The following is a 22,142-nucleotide window of genomic DNA, read 5'->3' as shown; positions in this document are numbered from 1 at the left end:
TATCTCAAAAAAAAAAACATGATAGGGATGATGTATCAGGTAGCCGTACAAGCAGGTAACAGGAAAAAAAAAAGACCATATGCCTAGCTATAAAGGTAGCCGTATCTGAAACACATGACTTTTACACATCTCATTAGAATATAACAAACGCGGCAACCTGCAAGGGTAATCGCGATGTCTACGGTAGTAAAAAAGATTTTCACCGTACGATTAAACTTTTACGGCGTTCCTTTCTTCCGTAACGCCATCGCTCAGCTGCTGCAAAAATAGCTCGTGGCCTCCTCGTGAAACATCCAGTAACGGAACCTCTCGACCTCGTGAGGAAAAGAAGGAAAAAAAAACTACGCCTGACCAGACATCGCCTATGCGCGCCATCCCTGCTCGGCCGTCGTCCACGCCTGCTTCCCTTCCCTCGCCGCGCTGCTCGAGTTTCGGAGCTGGTTTCCTCCCCTTCCCCTGCTTGCCTCGTTCGATTTGTAGCGCTTCTCCATTCCATGGTAGCTAGGATTTTGGGTTTCAGCGCTGGTTTTCCTTCACCTCCCCTCCTTGCCTGGTTCCATTTGTGGCGCTCCTCCGCTCCATGGTGGTTCGGATTTTGGTATTGGAGATTGTTTCTACCGGTTGCTGATCTGGGGATTTCCTTTCCTTCGTCGATTTCATCTCTCCTAATGTGGTTGCCCCCTTACCAAGTTGAATGAATTTGGGAATACTTTTCTCGTGAATCAATTTGTTTCTCTTCCCCCATCCCTGGTCTGGTGGGCAAGATTTGTGTTTTCCTTTTCCTTCTTTTCTCTCTTCCTCTGGTGTTGCCCAGTATTTCTTATGCAGGTCAGGATACTTGCAAATTTTCTGACACAATTCCCTGCTCTGATTTACAGCCTGAATTTTAGCACTAACACGCTTTGTTTCATTTGACTATTTGCATTCATGCAGTGACATGTTCGTGGGAGGAGTCCTGCTCGTCCTGATTGAGATTGAACAGCTGGTGAGTGGTGCAGCATTTCGTCATCTTTACATTACGGTTGCTGCTGCATCTCTACGTTTCACGTTTTCCTTTGCTACCCCTTGTCTGATTGTACCCAATATTGGTTAGCAGGTTTTATTTGGCTATGATCTTTTGCTTTGTGCTCAAGGTCCAGACTCCCTGTGAAGATTTGATCGCAATATCTTGGTAAGATTATCAGTTGCCTCCTTGTAGTGCTTATTCTTGCATTTGACTCCATGGTCCTATATTGTTGTGCGGTTGGGATGTGGAGATATATTTTTCCGTTGCTACACTCTAGCTTTGCCATGTGCAATTATCACTATACGGTTATGCGCTCAGTGCACAGATATGTGATGCGCTATGATTCTTTATGAAGCAGTTCTCTAGGAAGTCCATGGTTCACAATAGTTGACCTTAGCCTGGTATTTGTTTATGTGTTCCAAATAGATGACTTCTCATTATTTATGCTTTACCAATGGAGACTACCAGTACATAACTGTTTTCATCTGCGAAGCTATGAAAGTTATGACATGATGTCTATATTTATTAATCATGGTTTGATTGCACGGTGAAAAATCCTTTTGTACTCCTCTCATTCTTTCAAATTTCCTCTGCAACTTCTTAAGGCTCTGTACCAATTGACTAGGTGTAAATTTTTTTTCCAGTTTATAGTCAGCCTCCTTGATTGTACTAGAACATACAGAGAGCATTTATTTATTTTGCAGATTTGCCTCATAGGTTGATTAAGATACGCTATATGTTTTATTGACCTCTGGATTTTCTAGCATGTATACAATTGTTTTTGGCAAAGGAACGAAGAAAAATAATGCTGATATGAGAAGAATATGAACTATGATAATGTTATTGTAATCTCTCGCTTGTAATTTCCATTTCTCTTCTGTGCACATGCCATTTGTTTTCTAAAACATCTGCTAAGCATTATTATCTACGGCAAAAATACTCTTCCTAATTCTGTTGTTAATTTGTTCTAGAAAAAAATTATGTTGTTAATTTGTTCTAGAAAAAAATTCTGTTGTTAATTTTGGATCATGCTTTCCTTTTTCTAAAATTTTACAGAAAATGTATCAATTATTTCAGTTTCATATTAGTAGGTTACCAAATTAAAGATAGACTTCTGCTCATGTCACAACATTAATGTTATTTTCTGAAGGGATCTTGGATGACTTTTTGATGGTGGTGTCTTATTGTTTACCCACTTTTATGTTTGTCATGTGCAAGACAGGCGCACAGCTTGGATTAATGATGGCAATTTCTGAAGAAGAAAAATCCTGTGGAAAAACATGTTGACATGGTAGTAGTCACATGTATGGTTTGTTTTTTCATACTTCTACCCTACTTTTCCTTAAGGAGTATCTTAACCCTACTTTTTGAGTAGCAGAAAAAAACGCGGATTCATGTGCATCTGCATCGGGTTCTTAATGTTTCTTGTTTCTTGGTCAATTGATTTTTTTTGTTAGCTAGATGCAGTCCACTATCTGCTGAATCCGTCGTTGTGTCTGGTGCGCCGCTTTAATCTCTGCAACTTTCCTGCTGGGTGACTGAAGAATTGTGCATTTAAAGTGAATTGTATGGCTACTACGTCTCCAGTCCATCAGATAACCTTGACGCCCTTGTATATTCATGGCCTCCTCCTCAATCATTTCTTCTTCATCCATTAACACATTCCCTATTTACATGTAAATGACTGTTTAAAATTCTAGAATGGCTAATTCCCCTTTTAATATTCTGACAATTACATGTCAAATAATTTTAAACCACTGAAACCTTTATAACATTTTTTATTGTTTGAAATTGATGTGCAGGCCACATGTCTGATTGAAGCTATATAAAACTTCAGCTGATAAAAATTGGGGATGCCTTGACTAAGGTAACTTATTTTTCCTGGCTAAAGATCTAAGATGATTCCTGTTTGAATAGTGAGTTGCTCTCTTTCAAATTCAACGTGGACTTTCTTAATACTTCAGCTGTGCAAAGATAGAAGGGAAATAATGGATGTATCTCCAACCATTTTCTATGTTAGGTCCATATTTCGCACTGAAAAAGGATACCTTTCTCCTCTACAAATTCAAGTTATTCACACTCAACTATATCTGGGATGTTTTCTATTGTCAATTTGGTTGGATAGAATTGCAAATGAGTTAAGCATCTAAAAGTTAGTATGCTTTTGGTTCTATGAACAGCAGCTATCTGGTCATGCATGTCACTCACTCCTAAAAAATTCAAAGCTTCCGTGCCTTCTGCACTTGGGTAAAAATCTGTCCATATGTTATCTCTTATCTGTAATCAAGCAAATCCAATAAAATTTAAACCTTCACTGGGTTTTCTTTTGCTTGAAGGTTCATACATTTTGTTGCAGACATAATTTAATTAAAATATAAAACAGATTTAAGTATAATTTTCATTCCTGCATTTATACTCTTACCTTTTTTCATTTGCAAAGATTATGCTTTGTCAATGCCTACAGTGCATGGAGTTCAGGAAAAAGGGGAAATAGAAAAGGTACATTTGAGGACCTTATCTGTACAATGTTCATCTTTTATGTAGGCTGTTCAACAGAGAAGCAGGGTATAGGAGATTTGAGTGTCGTTCAAGTTCAGTTGCTATTTGGATGATAGAGAATGGCAATGGATCGAACCAGATTGGCATCTTTTCCTCTCTCCTTTCGATGTATTGTTAGAAAAGCTGCCTTGACACCATGCACTTCTGATATGTTTACAAGAATCTGGGATGACTATTTCTTTCCCCATGAACAATAGACTCAGTTTACAATATTATAGAACATATATGCCTATCCACAAACTGTCCCCGTCGGTATTAGAGTACCCAAAGCAATGCACTATATACGTTATATATGTGGTGATCTCTACATATTGTGCTACCATTAACCGTGTGATCAGTTACATCATGCTGAATTCAACACATCGTGATCAGTTATATCATGAACAATGTTATATGTATTGTATGTGCTGCCCTGTGATCACCTAATATGGTTCACCCTGTAATCATCTATATGGTTTCATCAATTTCCTATCCATTTTTACTACTACTTAGATGACACAGCATGAAATCGCATACAGAAACGCGCGCAGGGCCGTGTGCCAATCACTAGTTGCACTTTAGATTTAGAAAAATTCTGACATTCCCAAAAAAACCCAGTTAGAGATGTTGTCTGCTAAGATTACAATGGATTCTCAAGGCCCCTACCCTTAGATTCAGAAAATGGAACTGTGGGGCTGTTTGGATTTTGCCCCTGCTCGTCCTGCCAAATATTTGGCGGAGGATTTGGCCGCCCTGAGTTTCGCCCAGAATTAGCAAGAAAATCAACAGCTGGAGCCATTCAGAGATTGGCTCGCCAAAAGTAGGCGTTAAGCCGTTAAGCCAAACAGACGCATGCATGTCCGGTCAATGCCAAAAATTTGGTCAGGCATGTCTGTATTGTCACGCGGTCATGCCACAAGACATCAGCCACAGATTACACGCTCCAGGCCCTTTTTTCTGATCCGTGTCCAGTGCATGAACTGGTCAGCCACCCAACTGACCAGACGCCTCGCTTCACTCCCTTCCCGCCACCTCAACCTGCTTCGATCACCTCACATACACGCTATATATGCCGACCGAGCTCAGTTGCCAGTTGCCTGAACCTCCACTGCTTCCGCGAATCTGCGTGCTCTGTGCTCTCCCGCGCGGCCGCATGGCGCCCACCAGCAAGCTGCCGTTGCTCCTCGCCACGCTCGCCGTCCTCCTCCCCGCGCCGCGCAGCCTCGGCGCCGGCTTCGGCGCGGGTGCGGGCGCCATCGACATCACCAAGATCCTCGCCGGCTTCCCGGAGTTCAGCACCTTCAGCGCCATGCTCACCGAGACCAGCGTCGCGCTCGCCATCCGCGGCCGCGACAAGGTCACCGTTCTGGCCCCCAACAACACCGCCGTCGCCGCGGCGTTCGGCGGCATGCCGCGCGTCCCGCGGTCGCTGCTGGCGGACCTCCTCGCGCTCCACGTCGTGCTCGACTACGTCGACGAGCCCAGGCTCGGCGCGCTGCGGCGGGGCCGCGGTGGCGACGGGACCGTGGTCACCACGCTGCTGCAGGCTCTGCGCGCGCCACCGCGCGGCGTGGGGTTCCTCCGCGTCTGCTCCGGGGACGGCGGCCGCGGCACGATCATCACCTCCGCGGCGACCGTGGGGCGCCGGAACGCCATTGTCGAGAGGCAGGTCGCCGCGCAACCGTACAGCGTCGCCGTGCTGCAGGTGAGCGGCTTCGTCATCCCGCCGGGCATCAGGGTCCCGCGGGCGTTCCCGCCGAGGGCGAGCAGGCACATGGTGGCGCCGCCGGGCCAGGCACCGTCGCCGGCGCCGGCGCCCGGACCCCAGGCGCCGCCGCCCGTTGGGTCCGGCCCGCTGGTCCCGAGCCCGATCAAGCCTGTGCCGACGCCAAACCTCGTAGATAATCCCTCGCCGGTGCCAGTGGAGACAGGAGTCATTCCGATCCCTAGCGGGCACGGTGGCATGGCGGCGAAGCTACCACCATCGGTCGCCGCCGGACACAACGCGGCGAGCTGGGGGAGTGGGGTCGTCGTGGCGCTCGGGATCGCGACATGGCTGCATTTGCATTTGTAAATAGGGTAGATTGCAAGTTTGCAACAGATAGACGGCAGTGATTCAGGTAATCGGGTATGCTTGGATAAACTAGTTAGACCAATTTCATCATTTTGATTTCGTCGTGTAGCCAGTGTGCTATAATCTGCAACATGCAATTTTCATTTCATATGATCGAAGTATCCAACAAAGCCGATTGTTTTGCCTTATTTGGTTAGGGATAATCTTGTTCAAGTCCATATCTGATACTTCCACATTCACTGGATTAATATGGTTGACTTGTTCAAGACCCAGATAATTTTAGTTAGCAAGGAAAGTTCAAATCTCATACTTGCAAATTCAGCAGAACGAGTGAACAACAGTAGTTTGTAGCTACTTTGCTATGAACTGCAACATGCAGATTTCAATTAATCTGATGACAGGGCTAGGAACATATATTAATCTGGCTAGCGATGATTTGTGCAATCTCACATTCAGATAATTTCATTTGGCAGGCAAAAGAGGAATTGGTCAAGAAATCTGATACTTCCCACATTTAGCAGAATGACAGGAACTGAAATTAGTCTGAACATCATCTCTAGTCCTAGATTTCAGTTGAAACACTCAGCAGAATGAAAGTGCAGTCTTAACTGAAAGCAGAATGGCATGCTTCATCACTCATAAAGCTCAAAGCTAGGGTTCGGTAGAATAGGTTGTCACCAGCACACCCAAACACGTCAGAATCATATTACATCAATCGATCTAAACATGGTTCAAGTCTTCTCACTCCGCATCCTCTATCTCCGCATCCTCTGGAACACCTCGGAGGTACATAACATTGTTGCACCTGTAGATTGAACAAGCATAAATGAATCATACGAGAGCCAACTGAATATGCAATAATGCGAAAGAGCTTAGTTTGATCAAATAACAGAAGCAAAAGACTGGACATGAAGATGCATCCCAGATTCCCAACTATTTGACCCAACATCCCAGTTCTAAAAAGTTCAAAGACATTATGGTTTTTAAGGACCCCTAGCTTTCCTTGAAATGTAACTTCTGCGGATCCATACTACCATTAGCATAGTCAGATTAGAGCAAGAGGGTGACATCATGCAAGCTTTTGCTGGGTTTTCTCAATTTACAAGGCAACACTACTTGGCACAGGGTCGAAACAAGGATAAAAAAGGCTACCGGATCAAAATCTCTCCCAGGTTTCCAGAGAATTGCCCATCAATGTACTCCTCTGTGTTAGCAAGCTGCATGCAGTAGAGAAAAAGTAGTAATAAATTTTGCATGTCGCTTCATATTCAATAGATAATATTTTTTTAAAAAGAACAACAAATGGTATATCTAATAGTACCTGAAGGTTCATATAAGAGTCCACAGAAACAAGATAACCTGAGAATGTAAAAATAAAGGCTTATAAGTATGGTTAAGGGTAGGCACAGTATCTAGAAAATAAAAAATTGTAACCGTTGAAAACTGAAACAAACTGAATACCTTTGTACTCCATACCCCACTTAAGTTTGACAATTACAGGCTTCCCTGTCAGGTTGTTCAAGAAAGGTTTTGGGTTAACTGGCACAGTCTGCACAAAGCAAGAATCCCTTAGTAAGTGTACCAAAATATCATGAGTCATTGTGGCAGGCAAATATATATAAAAAAATCATTGCATTCATTGGACTTCTTAGTTCATTAGTGAATTCCATGGGTCAACTAAATGATATCTTTCCATTATGGAATGGTAATGGAAGCATGACATTTTACTACAAGGCACCACATGAGTCTGGTGCATTAAAAAGATCAAAACGTTAGGCCTGCATGACAAACCGAACGGCTCAGCCTTAATTGATATCAGACTAATCATCCACAAAAAGTTAACTACCATGGCAAAGATATATAAACAGGTCAACAAATAAATCAGATGCAGCCATTTTCTTATCTAGATGATTATCTTAGTGTTTTTCAAATTTATTCTGCAGCTACAAGACTTGAAATTGAGCTTAGCAGCATACACCCTGCCAAGCTCATTAGGAATTGATGCTTTTCACCTGATGTTAGATCACAATTAAATTCATTAACTGAAGTAGTACAAAACAGTAATCAACTATGTATGTGCACACTTGCAGACAAATACGAATGCACCTTGGGACTAAGCTAGCAGAGACAATTGCAAACGTGATACCAGAACCAGACTGGCAAAGATGAAACGACTGGGCTCAACTTCTGATAGGTAAAGAAGACAAATATCAGAAGCCGTGGCATCCATAACAAGACTAGCAGGTGCATTGGCTATATGGATACAACAGTTCGGTGGTGAGGCAAGACAGGAAAAATCCATCCAGAACACAACCCAGGATATTGGCTACACGCAGAGTACAGAAACAATGGCAGAGAGAAGGAACCCCCAATTCATGCGAGGGAACTCATTATATCCCAATGAGTTCCAAAGATGAGGGCATTCCAGCATTACAAGATTCAGGTAAAAATTAACCTCCCTTCATAATCTCTGAACTTCTGGTGCCTATACTGGTGCACCATCAAATTATTCTTCAACAATTTCCCCACATCCAAATTCAACAGCTGATTGCTTCAAATATCCCAAACCCTAGGCCTCACCTATCTCGTATCTAACTTCCAGGAATTCAACCTAGGTATCTCCACCCTCAACGTCCTCCGCACTTCAGCCACACGATACTCCCAAACACCCCATACGCGACACCTACACAAACATCGCGCGCATAACCTCAAACTATCCGGGTACGAGAATAGTCGACGACGCCAAATCACACGACGACTAATCAGAAGTGCGAACAGATCTAGTATGCAAACCGCCTAGAAAGAGGGGTCGAGAGCGAGCCGGGGAAAGCTAGGGGAGCTTACCGCCATCGGAGCAGACGAGCAGCGGCCGCCGCAGGCGTGAGGTCGAGGCGAGGGCGAAACGGAGAGTAGCTAGCGCGGCGGTCGGGATTAGAGTAGGGGAAAGCCGAAGCGGCGGGGTTTAGAGGGGACTAGGGAAGAACCGCCAACAGAAAGCTTGGTGGGCTGGGCCTCATGGGCCTTCGCCAGCTTAGCATCTTAACGGGCCTTATTGTTAGTATTGCCATTGGTCGATCTTGACTCTTGATTTTTTTCCCCCCCTATAAAAATCCCGTCCTCCTCTTAAAAAACGGGAGGAAATCCCTTCTCCAAGGAAAACACGTAACCACTGCCTCATAAAGACGGAGTAAAGATGTTCTGTCGCTGCTGACATAATAACTTGTTTGATAAAGGATTGATCGGCCGAATAGTCGACTATCACAACCAAATTTTCACCATCACTTTCGTCTAACCCAAAGCTGCTCAGCGGTTGTCTTTTGCACAGCTCACACCAGCAAAGAGAGAGACGTTCTTCTAAATCAGAAGGAAAAAAACAGCATTAAGTAGGTGGCAGATAGATAAAAAAAACTTTCAACTCCTGTCAAGGCTGGTTGGCATGGAAAACAAAATCCTTCGCACATAGGGCAAACACAAGATTACACTGCAGCGCGTTATTTTATCGTACACGTAGCTGTCAGGCCTCCGTGAAATTTGCTCCAGCAACGACAGTCGACAGGTGCATATACTAGGATTGCTAGCCTTGGCTTTGAAGCACCCCAGTGTTTGCTCTGCCACGCTAATTTAAACGACGCGAACTTATCGGCAGCGGCTTATGCCGTGCCTACGCCAACGTGCAGACGACTGAAGACGGACGGATGCGTCGGGCGATGGTTTCGGAGGACTTTTGCCGGGTGGTGAACAAACGACTGAGACCTCGTTCGTTTTCACCGGATTGGTCCGGAATGAGGTCCATTCCGGGTGGTTTGAAGTGGCCCGGTTTGAAACCAGACTTGCATTGAAAGTGTTGTTCGTTTTAATCTGACCTGGAACGAAAACCGGCCTGGATTGGAATACTTCTACATTAGATGGCCCGGATTGAAACCATACCTCCTCACCCCTGGAATGAATCCTAGCCGGATTGAGTGACACGGGTGGAATCACTCAAACCGGACCTGGAAGTAATTCTAGCTGGAATCCAATCCCGGTGAAACGAACGAGGCCTGACGTGTCTCAACACAACGGACAACAGTGATGCTTGGACTTGATGGCTGCTAAATGTGGCTAGTTAATCCGTGCTACTACAATGCTACTAGCTTCTGTCGTCTGTGTGCTAGCGGGGGGGGGGGGACGCGGAAGAGATCAGCGAGGCAGATGCTATGGCTGCTAAATACTCCTTCTGTCCCATAATAACTGTCGCTCCCTCGCAAGCACGCTTCCCGAACGACAGATAAAAAGGGACGGAGACCCCCGTCGAGCATGCGATCCACGCCCCTTAATCTCGTCGCGCGCGCACGCCACGCTGTCAGCCACATACATGCTCCATAAGAAATAATCGAACGACGCCGTGAACAACGTTGCCGATTGGTTCTTAAAAAACAAAAAAGGGTGCGTGATTTTTTTTGTCTTCTCGGTTGTGCCCAACCATTTTAAACTCGGGGACAGTGGAACTCGCCGAGCAGAAAGGAGCTCGTGAGGACGCGGGGCAGATTATAGAACCGTTTGAAGGAGTCAAGTGTCAAGCTAATGTGTTTAGGCCATGATTAACCCGCATGATTGAGCGACGCGACTCCGGCGTGTTAGGTGGCGCGACGGACCGAGGGGGAGAGGGAGGGTTCGTTCTCCAGGCTTGCGCGCGCGCGGGCGGCTGCGCCGTCTCGTCTCCTCATTCTCCGGTGGCGAGCGTGGACAGCCAGGAAATGCTGGAGGGGTCCATGCGACCTGCTGGAAGGTTTCGCAATATTAGAGTACGGATTATACATTTTACAAGGCACACTAGTAGTATCCATCATTGTTTCCGATTCGTCGTCCAACGCAAGCTCATGATCGTTGTCATGCGCACCTGCCCCCCGCTGCATTTGCATCGCGCGCACGTTCACCAAACCTTAGGAAGGCAACATGTGCCAAATGATGGCCTGATAAAAGGCTTAATTTTTATGCTACCTGCGTCAATGTGAATGGCGACAGAGAAGGCAGCAGCGCTACAGGTTCTCCCGCACCAACTGCGCCCGTACGTACGTAGGAGCCAACGACCTCGTGGCCGTCGATTGCTACAGCGTGCCAAGATACGGTTAACGTATACGGAGAGGTCGGAAAGGGCCTTGGGCACCCGGGCCCGCCCAACAACCCACCGTGCGTCCGCGTCGCCGTGGTTTGCACTTGGACGCACGCACAGCTTTGTCGGACTTGGACGGCCGGGATTGGACCTGGACCAGCTTTCCACCAACACCAACATGGCAACACACCACACCCCAACCGCCCATCCGCCCACTACGCCCGCCCGCTGCCTTTCCGGTTTCCCCATCTGGGTACCGCACTCGCCGCCGGGACCCACAAGGCAGGGTAACAGGCGCGCTCTGGCGCGGCGCACCGCACCGCACCGGCCTGCTGCCCCCCGTCCGCGTCCGGGCTCCTCGTGCAGTCGTGCTGCCTGTCTTGCGTCGGCGTGACGTCACTTCGAGTCGTCCCGGTCCAACCGAACTCAGCAAAAAGGTTTGCAGGGATGCTCCGGTCCGTGGTAGGTGAACCCGCTGGGCCGGGTCTGGCGTTTGGAGCGGTTCATCCATAGTAGGGGGGCGAAATGACTGGCCTGCCCTTGAGGTTTAGGTGGCACTGTCTCAGCACAAATGGCTCTATAAAACGACTCAGGAGCCTGTCACAGCTTGCGACGGAAACAGGCCCTCTAAATTGCAAAGTTATTCCAAGAATCTTGAGTAGTCAAAGCATCTCAAGTTTAAACAAAATTATAGAGAAAATTATAAAAATTTATGACATCAAATATGTATACTATGAAAATACAATTGATGAAGAATCTAACGATACTTAGTTGACATCATAAATATTATTATATTATCATATAAATTTGGTCAAACTTGAGATACTTTGGCTCTCCAAGATTCTTGGAACGACTTACAATTTGGGATGGAGGGAGGATTTATCGCGTGTTTATGAAATGCTTGCTTTTGACATATTAGAACGCATGATAGGATGCCCTGTCATGATTCCATTCAATGATTTTTTTTAACTTAAACGGTAGGAGCGCTGGCATATAATTCAAGAGAAGAAAGAAGTTCAGACTAGTACATAGATTCTATTACATAATAAAAACCAAATTCAATGAATTTTTGGTTGGTGATGAAATTCCCCGTGAATGATGAGATGGGTGGCAATGCCCGATAGAATTGGATGAGATGGATTGTTCTATCTCTCAAAATCAAACACGCTACTTCTATTCAGGATTAACTGTTGCAATGTCATACTAGATGTACAACTTGCCTAAGTGGAAATAGATTATTTCGGAGGTGAAGTACTACATCATGTCCTGCTAAAAAGAGACCAGTGGATTCACTGAACATACAAGTTACCAACGATGCGAACATTCCTCCGAATTTCACTTTCTGCATTGTTACATTAGGCAAAACCTGACCGGAAAAGATAGGGCCGTTTGCAGTAGACCATGCAAACAGAGTCGCAGCAAGAATAGCACTGGACGGTGGGTGGTGCCATACTGCCATAACAGGAAAATATGCTTCGCAGACCCGGAGAGCGGAGACAATGGGAAAAGTGCAATACGCCGTCGCAGTTTCTTACCAAGAAAACTTGAGCACATCCTCAAAAAGATGATGGCCATCACCAACCCCAGCGCGCAGGAATGAGAACGCATCGAGAGAGGCAGAGACCATTGCAGCCTCGTCTGGTGTCGCGGGGAGGACGATTCCGTAAAAGCCACCACACCGCCGCTGCTAATGGGGTTGGTAAACGACGTTGACGTGGCGCCCCCGTCCCAGTCAACGAACCACAGCTCCAGCCACTCTCCCTCTCACCAACCCCGTAGCTCCCTCCCTGCTCCTCCTAGGCTCCTACCTCACCCCCCACCGCTCTCCCACTTCCACCCGGCCCCCACCCGTCATCCCCCACGGGGCCCCACTCACCAACTCCCCAACTCCCCTGACCTCCCCTGCTCGTATATAATCCTCCACCTGCCGGTCCTCTGCCCTTCAGGAGGATCGATCGAGTCGAGCCCCGGCGAGCTAGCAGAGCAGTAGAGCACCACCAGCAGCCATCGTCTCCTTCCTATCGTTCGATCAATCGCCCGTAGCACAGCGTCACCTACCCGATTGAAAGGCTAGTTCATCGGAGAGAGAGCTCGGTCGCCGGAGAGATGGGTTCCATGGACGAGTCGGCGGCGGCGGTGTCGGTGCCGGTGTCGGAGGAGAAGCCGGTGGTGTTCCGGTCGAAGCTGCCGGACATCGAGATCAACAACAGCCAGTCGCTGCAGGCCTACTGCTTCGGCAAGATGGGGGAGGTGGCGGCGCGCCCCTGCCTGATCGACGGGCAGACCGGCGCGTCCTACACCTACGCGGAGGTGGAGTCCCTGACGCGGCGCGCCGCGTCGGGGCTCCGACGGATGGGCGTGGGCAAGGGCGACGTGGTCATGAACCTGCTCCGCAACTGCCCCGAGTTCGCCTTCTCGTTCCTCGGCGCGGCGCGGCTGGGCGCCGCCACCACGACGGCGAACCCGTTCTACACCCCGCACGAGATCCACCGCCAGGCGGAGGCGGCGGGCGCCAGGCTCATCGTCACCGAGGCCTGCGCCGTGGAGAAGGTTCGCGGGTTCGCGGCGGAGCGGGGCATCCCCGTCGTCACCGTCGACGGGAGGTTCGAGGGATGCGTGGAGTTCGCCGAGGTGATCGGCGCCGAGGAGCTGGAGGCCGACGCCGACGTCCACCCCGACGACGTCGTCGCGCTGCCCTACTCCTCCGGCACCACCGGGCTCCCCAAGGGCGTCATGCTCACCCACCGCAGCCTCATCACCAGCGTCGCGCAGCAGGTGCGCCATCCATTCGACCCCCCACCTCTCTCTTTCCCTCTCTTCCTGTCGGTGGCCCGGCAGAGCTTTGCTTGCCGCCGCTTGCTCCGCCGCCGACAGGGTGACATCCGCGTCCATGTGGGGGCAGCTGGACCCACCTGTCAGGCAGCATGGCCGAAGGAACATTCGTTCCCGCGTCGCCAGGCCCCGACAAGTTTGGGTGTCAGAAGGGTAGGCCGGCTCATAAATAATGGCCTGGATTCATCCGGCGTTCTACGCCCGGCGCTTCGTCAATCTGTTGGCTTGCGCGCCAGCACCCACGGTGCGACCCACCACACCCCCACCGAACAACCAGTCAACTGCGCCGAGATTCGTGCCTCGACGATCCTTTGGCGCCAAACCATTGTTCTTCTGAACTTTCTGATGGAGTTGCCGTCTGCGATTGCTTTCTGAATGCTGAATTTCTTTCTGAATGCCGAATTGGTAACTGATCGATGGGCTCTTTTTTCGTGTGATGATGAATGAAGGTTGACGGCGAGAACCCGAACCTGTACTTCAGCAAGGACGACGTGCTGCTGTGCCTGCTGCCGCTGTTCCACATCTACTCGCTCAACTCGGTGCTCCTGGCGGGGCTCCGGGCGGGCTCCGCCATCGTGATCATGCGCAAGTTCGACCTGGGCGCGCTCGTCGACCTGGTGCGCCGCCACAGGATCACCATCGCGCCCTTCGTGCCCCCCATCGTGGTCGAGATCGCCAAGAGCCCCCGCGTCACCGCCGACGACCTCGCATCCATCCGCATGGTCATGTCCGGCGCCGCCCCCATGGGCAAGGACCTCCAGGACGCGTTCATGGCCAAGATCCCCAACGCCGTGCTCGGCCAGGTTGGTAGATGCCCATCTCGTTCTTTCTGTGCATATGAATGAATGGAACTTTGCTTTGCCAGTTACTGATGAGTCTCTGTTTCATTCGACAGGGGTACGGGATGACGGAGGCCGGGCCGGTGCTGGCGATGTGCCTGGCGTTCGCCAAGGAGCCGTTCCAGGTGAAGTCCGGGTCGTGCGGCACGGTGGTGCGGAACGCGGAGCTCAAGATCGTCGACCCCGACACCGGCGCGGCCCTCGGCCGGAACCAGCCCGGCGAGATCTTAATCCGCGGGGAGCAGATCATGAAAGGTGCGTGCGCCCCGCCCCGAGCTCAGCCGTCGCCCTTTTACTTACATTTTGCACATATCCTCTGGTTCTTTCAAGCTTCAGTTCACCTCGTGCCGTTACCGTCCTAGTTGGCACCTCCTGACGCTGACCTGGCACTTGAGATCACGGCATCGGAACCGTCACGTGGGCCCACGTGCGCTGGGCCCCGGTGCCTTTGCTTAAGTAGTGGAGCACGAGTCCTTGGACCTTGGGGAGAAGAGAAAAGTAGGCACGCACAGCTTGGTGTGATGAGGACAAACTTCCTACAATGCTGGTAGTATTGCAACTAATTCGTTTGGTCTCTGCGATTGGGCCACGCGACAATCACCCAAAAAAGACACTCTTGCAACTCGCCCATTTAAATTGCGGGTGGGGCACTTGGATGATTCATTAGTCTAGTAGGGGCCCATAGGAAAATCTTGTTGACCAGTTCCATGTGAATTCGCCGTTGCAAGCTTCAGGTCCTGGCCCACGGCACGCACTCGCCGGAAAAGAGAGAGGAAAAACTCCGCGGCGTGCCTTGGTCGTGTTCACGCTCGCTAGTCGCTAGTTGGGTTGGTGGAGTCCCAATCCTAATGATTGGTTTGGTGGGGCGGAGGATTCCTGCCTCCACCCCACCACGTTTCGCATTAGGGGGTGTTTGGATACGAGGTGTTAAACTTTAACAGTGTCACATCGGATGTTCGGATGCTAATTAGAAGAACTAAATATGAGCTAATTATAAAACTAATTGCAGAACCCTGTGCTAATTTGCGAGACGAATCTATTAAGCCTAATTAATCCATCATTAGCAAATGGTTACTGTAGCACCACATTGTTAAATCATGGACTAATTAGGCTTAATAGATTCGTCTCGCGAATTACACTCCATTTGTGCAATTAGTTTTGTAATTAGCCTATGTTTAATACTCCTAATTAGCATCCAAACATCCGATGTGACGGGTGTTAAACTTTTAACACCTGGTTGCCAAACAGGCCCAGCCGCCGCGTGGGGTAGTTGGCGCGGCGGGCTGCGCGCGCGCGCATTAACGTTTCGCGATAGCTGGCACACCGCCAAGTAGCACATCATCGTGGCCATGCATGGGCACGATCGCGGGGAATCCAACTCCCAAATCCAAATGGGCCATTTTTCTTTTCTTCGGGGAAAGCATGTGGCCCACCACCGCCGCCGCCACTCCACATGGGGTTGATGAAGGAAGTCCGGCCAGCAACGCCATTGATGAGCAGTAGCACTAGCAGTAGGGAAGTCAAACTTTGGGGAGAGATGGCCATGGTGGGTTGTGAAGGTTTCACGTCGGTCACGAATGGTGGTGGACCAACGACCAAGCCAAAGTGCGGCGTGCGTTGAGCGTGACATCAGGAGCCAGCCAATGTGACAATGTCCAATGCGGCTGGTCTCAGACTCTGGCCCTGGCTTCAGGAACCAGTAGTTGAGGACAGATCGATGCAGAGTAGCTTTTCTCCTCAACTCTCTTTCCTTTTCTTTTCCGGGAAACTTTTCTTCTCAACTTTTCAAACGGCAGCCGGTTAGGTTCTTGGTCTACCTAATCATGAAGTTATGAATACATGATTAGTTGCCTAGTTGGTACTTAACGTTCGAGTGCGAGGACGGCATCGCATCGCGTCTGGTGCAGAGTCATGGCCGTTCTCTCCTGTCTCCTCCGACGTCGAGCGGTCCAACAACTTGCAGACCAATCAGAAAAAGAAATGGTGCGTACCTCGCTATGGCTTCAACCTCAAAACGGTAGCAAACAATGTTTGGTGATCCATCACGCGATTCAGAGAAAGGTCCGGTTGGGTGAGCAAACATTGGTTTGCGTCACAGTTCAGACAAGTCGATTCTGAACTTTTTCTCTCCTGAACAGCCTGTCTGACCAAACCGAACCATAGCTTCGATGGAATGTGGTAGCGACACAGAATCTTTCCGGCGATGTCTTGCTTTCTCTCCACCTCTGAATTGCCTGGCAGTTTCTGCCATTTACCGAATCTGTTCTATCGCTCAGAGCTCCAGTGATAAAGGTTCTTTCAAGCTGACTATTCCTGTGATGTGATGTCGACTCATTCAGGTTACCTGAACGACCCGGAGTCGACGAAGAACACCATCGACAAGGACGGCTGGCTGCACACCGGGGACATCGGCTACGTCGACGACGACGACGAGATCTTCATCGTCGACAGGCTGAAGGAGATCATCAAGTACAAGGGGTTCCAGGTGCCGCCGGCCGAGCTTGAGGCACTCCTCATCACGCACCCGGAGATCAAGGACGCCGCCGTCGTATCGTAAGTTGACGATCGATGTGTTCAGGTGGAACCAGCACTATGTGCTGCCAAATTCATGGGCTGAATTCTGAAAATTTTCCCGATATGTTCTATCAGAATGAAGGATGATCTCGCTGGTGAAATCCCGGTCGCCTTCATCGTGCGGACAGAAGGGTCTGAACTCACCGAGGATGAGATCAAGCAATTTGTTGCCAAGGAGGTAAAAGCAGTACCATGTTCTTCCTATGTTTCCAATTGAACTGAACAAAAGCCAGAGCTGTTGGACCTCATGACTGAAATCTCACACAATGCTGCGCTGCAGGTGGTGTTCTACAAGAAGATCCACAAGGTCTTCTTCACCGACTTCATCCCCAAGAACCCTTCCGGCAAGATCCTACGGAAGGACTTGAGAGCAAGGCTCGCCGCTGCCGTCCACTGAGGCCATACACACCTTTTCAGTTGCTAAAAAAAAGCCATGCAGTAGGTGGGTACCATTCTTCTTCGCGAAATGGAAGCAGGAGGGGCACGCAATCCTGTGGAAACATGTTGCCAAAAAGGAGGTTTTAGTTTGTTTGTTGGTTGGCCCTGTTTGTGTAATGTTCATAAACGATATATATAGATGTATCTATACTGTTTTTGACCAAAAAGAACAAGGCTGATTACGGCAATACAGTAATGTATACCAAGTTTCAATTGTCTCGAATCGGGCGCGGCTTCCTCCACCTGACCATAGCTGGAGGCCGTCCGTTGCCCGGGCCGCCGGCGGTGCTGTGTAGTCCGTCATTGCCATTCCGTGCCCGGCCCAACCCGCCGCCGCCATTATATTAGCGCCGGGCGCCCGCTCCTCCCCAGCACCAACCATTCTCTGGAGAGTGGAGATCGACTCCGATGACGGTTTTGATGAAGTCTTGATGGTGGATTCACCTCCACCACTCGCTAGGCGGGCCCATCATACAAATCACTATGGTCTTGCTAGATCAATTTTCCTTACCATCTCTTTTTGTGATTAATGATAATAATACAACCTAAATAAGAGAATAATATAATTTAAATGCAACTATTTGCTTGATGTAATGCAAGAGCAAAAAAAAGCATATTCTACTTGAAATATGTAATAAATACAACTTAAAGAAATGAAATTCGTTCATCATACCTTGCTCTTACCGACTTAATTAAACCCCCTTCTGATCAAGATGGACATACGGTTTCACCTTATTCTAATGTCATTTTTCTCCCTTTCTTGGACCAAGTTCTTGTAATCCCTCGTGTTTGAAATCTATAGTCTCCCCTAGACTTGTTTTTTCGCTAAATTTCTTTCACTCTTGAATCAAACATTTAAAGGGAAGATAGCAAATGCAAAAAAAGGGGTTCGTAGATCATGATGTTTTGGATGTAGAAGGTAACCTTCTCTCTTCTTTCCCTCTCCTCCTCCTTTCTTGTTTCTCGCATGGACATGATTTCTTATATGAGAAATCATTTTCTTCTCCCCCCACCCCTATATTCCGGTCGCATTAATATATCAAACCATGGATAATAAGTAAATACAGCACTACTGGATAAGTGATTATTCAATTATCCATCAATCAAGTATAACAAATCAAAATTCAATTATTTAGTTACCACCTTGGCCGAGCTTGAGATTTGAGAACCAGAGAATTAAATGATCAATTATTTGGAACCTGCGCACGCGCTCAAGATCAGAGCGTCGACGCCGCCGAGCTCCCGGCCGCAGCTAGCAGTCTAGCATGCTCGCCTGATGCCCCCATGCATGCATGACGAAAAGCTGTCGCAAAGGGAGGCTTCCCGTGTGGTCGATATCTCCAGCTCTACGTGTTTGAGTTGGACAGCCAAATGGCCCACTGTATTTTTTTTGCCCGGAGAACCTCTCTCTCATTGGATCATCACTGGCGCACAGATGGAGCCTGGCCAGCCTCGCCGGGCCTTGGGTCCGCCAGTGGGTTTATGCAAAGTTACGTATACAGTATACTGTACTTGTGAAGGTGATAGTTGGGTACTTTGGTTGTAGGGCCTACCGCAATGCGGTTCAAGCAGGATGGATGCCCATGAGCCCATCTCCACTAATGGTCTTTTTATTTGACTCTAATTTTTTACCTTTAAATTCGAATTTAAATTAGTTGTATCTTAATATATATTTTTTTTAGAAAAAGTTGAATCTCAATAATTGGAAAAAATAAAAAGACGATGATGATGGTTGGGTAGCTGCTGGGCCAGTCTAAAGCCCAAGTGACCCGAGTAGCCCACCCAGCGGCTAGCTCAGACCTCCAAAGCTAGCCAGACGCCCACATATATAACCAATATACATCCCATCCAAACACAAGGGCATCGTCGCGCTTGTGCATCTCCTCTTTTCCCCAAATTCAAATTTCGCCAGAGCGTCCCCCGTCTCCCCCCTCCTACCGACCTCGTGCCCCCAAATTCAAATTTCTCCAGAGCCCCCATCTCCACCCGATCCGACCTTCCCGTCGCTCACCACACCAGTCATGCCGACTCATCATGAGGGACGCGGACGTCAGCCTGGAGCAGGAGTTCTTCATCAAGGAGGATGCACCGCTACATGAAGCTAGGAGGGTGTGGAGGGTCGTCACCAATGGGGGTGGCTATGGCGTCCTCTCAAATGCCGAGCTGCTGGCCGGAAAGGACGACACCTTCCGCTTTGTGAACCAGAAGCTCGATGAGCTGCGGTGCCTGGTGGACAATTCGGATCCGAAGCTCGACGAATTAGTCGATTCGATCGACCACATGGACGTGGTGCTCGCAGCGGGAGGTCCTGGACTCTCCCTCTCCTATGAGCCCAAGGCGTTCCAGGAGGGCCCTCCCACTTACCTGGATGTTGATGAGGTACATTTTACGCAATTTTGGTAAATTTGGTGTGATTGGTTCTATTGGGGATGGTGGTCGGGGTGTTGAACTCGGATTTGTTTTGGGATTTATGTGGGATGAGTCATGTGTGGGGATTGAATTTGTTTGGGATGGCAGGGACAATGTAGACGAGGTACATTTCACACAATTTTGGTAAAATTGGTGCAATCGGGGTCTATTGGTGTGTGGGGGTGGCAGTTCAGATTTGTTAGATGGCTTGGGTTGAATTGATTTGGGATCGCATGATGACTTTGAGGTCAACGTAGACGAGGTGCATTCATGCAATTTCGGTAAATTTGGTGTGATTGGGGTCTACTAGGATTTTTGGGAGAGGGGGGTTGCGATTCGGATTTGTTCTGGTATTTGTTTTGGGATGATTGGGTGTTGAATTGGTTTGGAATTTGTAATATCCGCAAAAATCACCACCTTAAATCACCCGCTAAAAATCGCTTTCAAAATCTTTTTACCGTTGAGCTCTCGAAAACCCAAAATCTTCCCGGCGATTTCGCCGTCCCGGCATCCAAAGCCGACAACCATCATTTTATCCCCTCCTGTAATTTTCGCTGCGTGCCGGTCAACAGACCGCCGCGCGTGCTCCGACTGCATGTCGCAATCGCCGCCGGTTTCCCCTTCCTTTTTCTCGTTTTCCCCAATCCCTTTCCTTTTTTTTTTCTCCTTCTCTTTCTCCCTTTCTCCTTCTTCTTCCTTCTTCTTTCTTCTTTCTCCTTCTTCTTCCTGGCGCACGCTACCCCGGCGCCATTACTCCTCCTGGCGCCATCCTCCTGGCGCCATACTCCTAGTGCCGCCCCCGGCCCCCGCGTGCTCGGGGCCCCCGCCGCCCGGCCTGGCCCCGCGGGACCGTCGATCGCGCCAGAGCCCTCGGGCCGCGCGCCGCCCCCGGTGGCCGGCCCGTGCCGGGCCCCTGCGCCTGCCGCCGCCGAGCCCCGCCTCCGGCCCCTCCTGCGCCGCCTCCCGCGCTGCGCTCCGCGACCCGCCCCCTGCACTACACACCGCCGCCGGCCCCCACCTCCCTGCCGCGCCGCCCGGTGCGCCATGCGCCGTCGCCGGCCCCGGCCCGTCCCCGGCCGCTCCCCGCTGGCTATAAAAGGAGGCAACCCTGGCCGCCCCTCACATCAAGCCACGCCCTCCCTGCTACCTCCGCCCAAACCACCAGCACCACCCTGCCGCCGGCCGAAGCACCGCCTCACCCGTGCGCCGCCACCTCCAAGCCGCCACCGGTCGCCCCCCCTCCCATCTCCAACTCCCCAAGGTAAGGGGCAAAATGGGCCCCCCTCCACTTCCTCCACCTCCCTCCTTCCCACGGCTCACCGCCGGCGAAGCCACGGCCGACCGCCGCCGGCCACGTTCCCTCTCTCTCTGTTCCTGAAGGAAGGAGAAGAGATAAGATTTTCCCCAATTCCGATCTAACCCTCCCTTTTCCTATATTCACAACCCGGTCCTTCCACCACTCTTAAGAACTTCTCACATATCTGCCCTTCCACTCCCAAAAATATTTACATATAGGTCCCTGATTTCTCGCAAATCAGTCCTAAACCTCCTTTTAAACCCCTAATCCATGTTTAACTCGTTATTTCATGCGCCAAACTTCCTCCAATTAATCCCAAATTCGACCACGTCATCCTCCAGTATACTTCCACTGATCCATATCTAAATTTCCCAAAAATACTCATCCTACCTAATTTCCGTTCGTGTTCTCTGTTCGGAGCTCAACGGGTAAAATCTTATTTTCTTTTTATTTATTGTGTGCTCGTTTGTGTGTGCCACTAGACCGCAGAGTACCCGAGGAGGAGCATGAGGAGGAATTTGACCGCGAGCTCAAGCCCGAGGACCAGCAGCACGAGCCGGAACTCCCAGAAGGCTTTGAGGACGGCAAGTCCAATCTCACCCTTTGATGCATATTTATTCCTAGTTTTTCAAACACAACCTATTGACCTATTTTATAAAAGTGCATATTGTTTTTATTGCAAGACATGGTTGGATAGCCACCCCTTGATTGTTATGAATATTCCTTGTTGTCCTATATTTATCTCTAAATATGATTTGCTCTGTTTAGATGATAATTATTGCTAGAATGCTTAGGAACTCGTTACTCAACTTCAATCATGACTACAATGGTTTATTTAGAGAATAAATGTGTGAGTGTTTTCAAATGAGAAAATGGGTTTTCGAGTATAAAGGCAAGGAATGCGTAGATGAGATGGATGGGTGTTTCTTGTGTGAAATGCCAGAATGTTGGGCTCGTACCTTAGTGGTTGAGCAAACTTGAGAGATATCCATCTTGTCATGGTTAAGGACCGAGTTGATGTGTCATCTTGCCTAATTCAACTA

The 22,142-nt window shown here is 49.1% G+C and overlaps 3 protein-coding genes and 1 long non-coding RNA gene across 6 annotated transcripts; 3 read left to right on the top strand and 1 right to left on the bottom strand.

Annotated features, from left to right (window-relative positions):
* The first annotated feature begins 253 nt into the window (after positions 1–253).
* LOC140221755 (uncharacterized) lies at positions 254–3,887 on the top strand. 3 transcript variants are annotated; one of them, XR_011897458.1, is made up of 5 exons: positions 254–828; positions 934–985; positions 1,097–1,171; positions 2,225–2,873; positions 3,551–3,887. It is a non-coding gene; the product is annotated as an uncharacterized lncRNA (long non-coding RNA). The 3 variants fall into 3 exon arrangements; XR_011897459.1 differs by having other exon boundaries at positions 1,094–1,171; positions 2,229–2,873; XR_011897457.1 differs by having other exon boundaries at positions 256–828; positions 2,229–2,873.
* An 810-nt stretch (positions 3,888–4,697) lies between these two features.
* LOC117853181 (fasciclin-like arabinogalactan protein 3) lies at positions 4,698–6,136 on the top strand. Its single transcript, XM_034735555.1, has 2 exons — positions 4,698–5,339; positions 6,092–6,136. Exons 1-2 carry the CDS (start codon positions 4,698–4,700, stop codon positions 6,134–6,136), a joined length of 687 nt encoding a protein of 228 aa, XP_034591446.1.
* Positions 6,104–8,614, bottom strand: LOC117836352 (probable small nuclear ribonucleoprotein F). Its single transcript, XM_034715789.1, has 5 exons — positions 8,463–8,614; positions 7,080–7,167; positions 6,940–6,977; positions 6,771–6,835; positions 6,104–6,423 (listed from the first exon to the last, which is right to left on the bottom strand). The coding sequence occupies exons 1-5, from the start codon at positions 8,466–8,468 to the stop codon at positions 6,360–6,362; spliced, it is 261 nt and encodes an 86-aa protein (XP_034571680.1). The 5' UTR covers positions 8,469–8,614; the 3' UTR covers positions 6,104–6,359.
* Positions 8,615–12,638: 4,024 nt separating this feature from the next.
* Positions 12,639–17,599, top strand: LOC117860009 (4-coumarate--CoA ligase 3). The gene is made up of 6 exons (XM_034743218.2): positions 12,639–13,485; positions 13,992–14,345; positions 14,438–14,636; positions 16,721–16,934; positions 17,031–17,133; positions 17,236–17,599. Exons 1-6 carry the CDS (start codon positions 12,817–12,819, stop codon positions 17,350–17,352), a joined length of 1,656 nt encoding a protein of 551 aa, XP_034599109.1. The 5' UTR covers positions 12,639–12,816; the 3' UTR covers positions 17,353–17,599.
* The last annotated feature ends 4,543 nt before the right edge of the window (positions 17,600–22,142 follow it).

The sequence above is a fragment of the Setaria viridis genome, chromosome 1 (genome assembly GCF_005286985.2).
Source record: "Setaria viridis chromosome 1, Setaria_viridis_v4.0, whole genome shotgun sequence".
Lineage (NCBI taxonomy): Eukaryota > Viridiplantae > Streptophyta > Magnoliopsida > Poales > Poaceae > Setaria > Setaria viridis.
The sequence above is the reverse complement of the archived record's forward strand: the minus strand, read 5'-3'. Positions and strand labels throughout refer to the sequence as shown.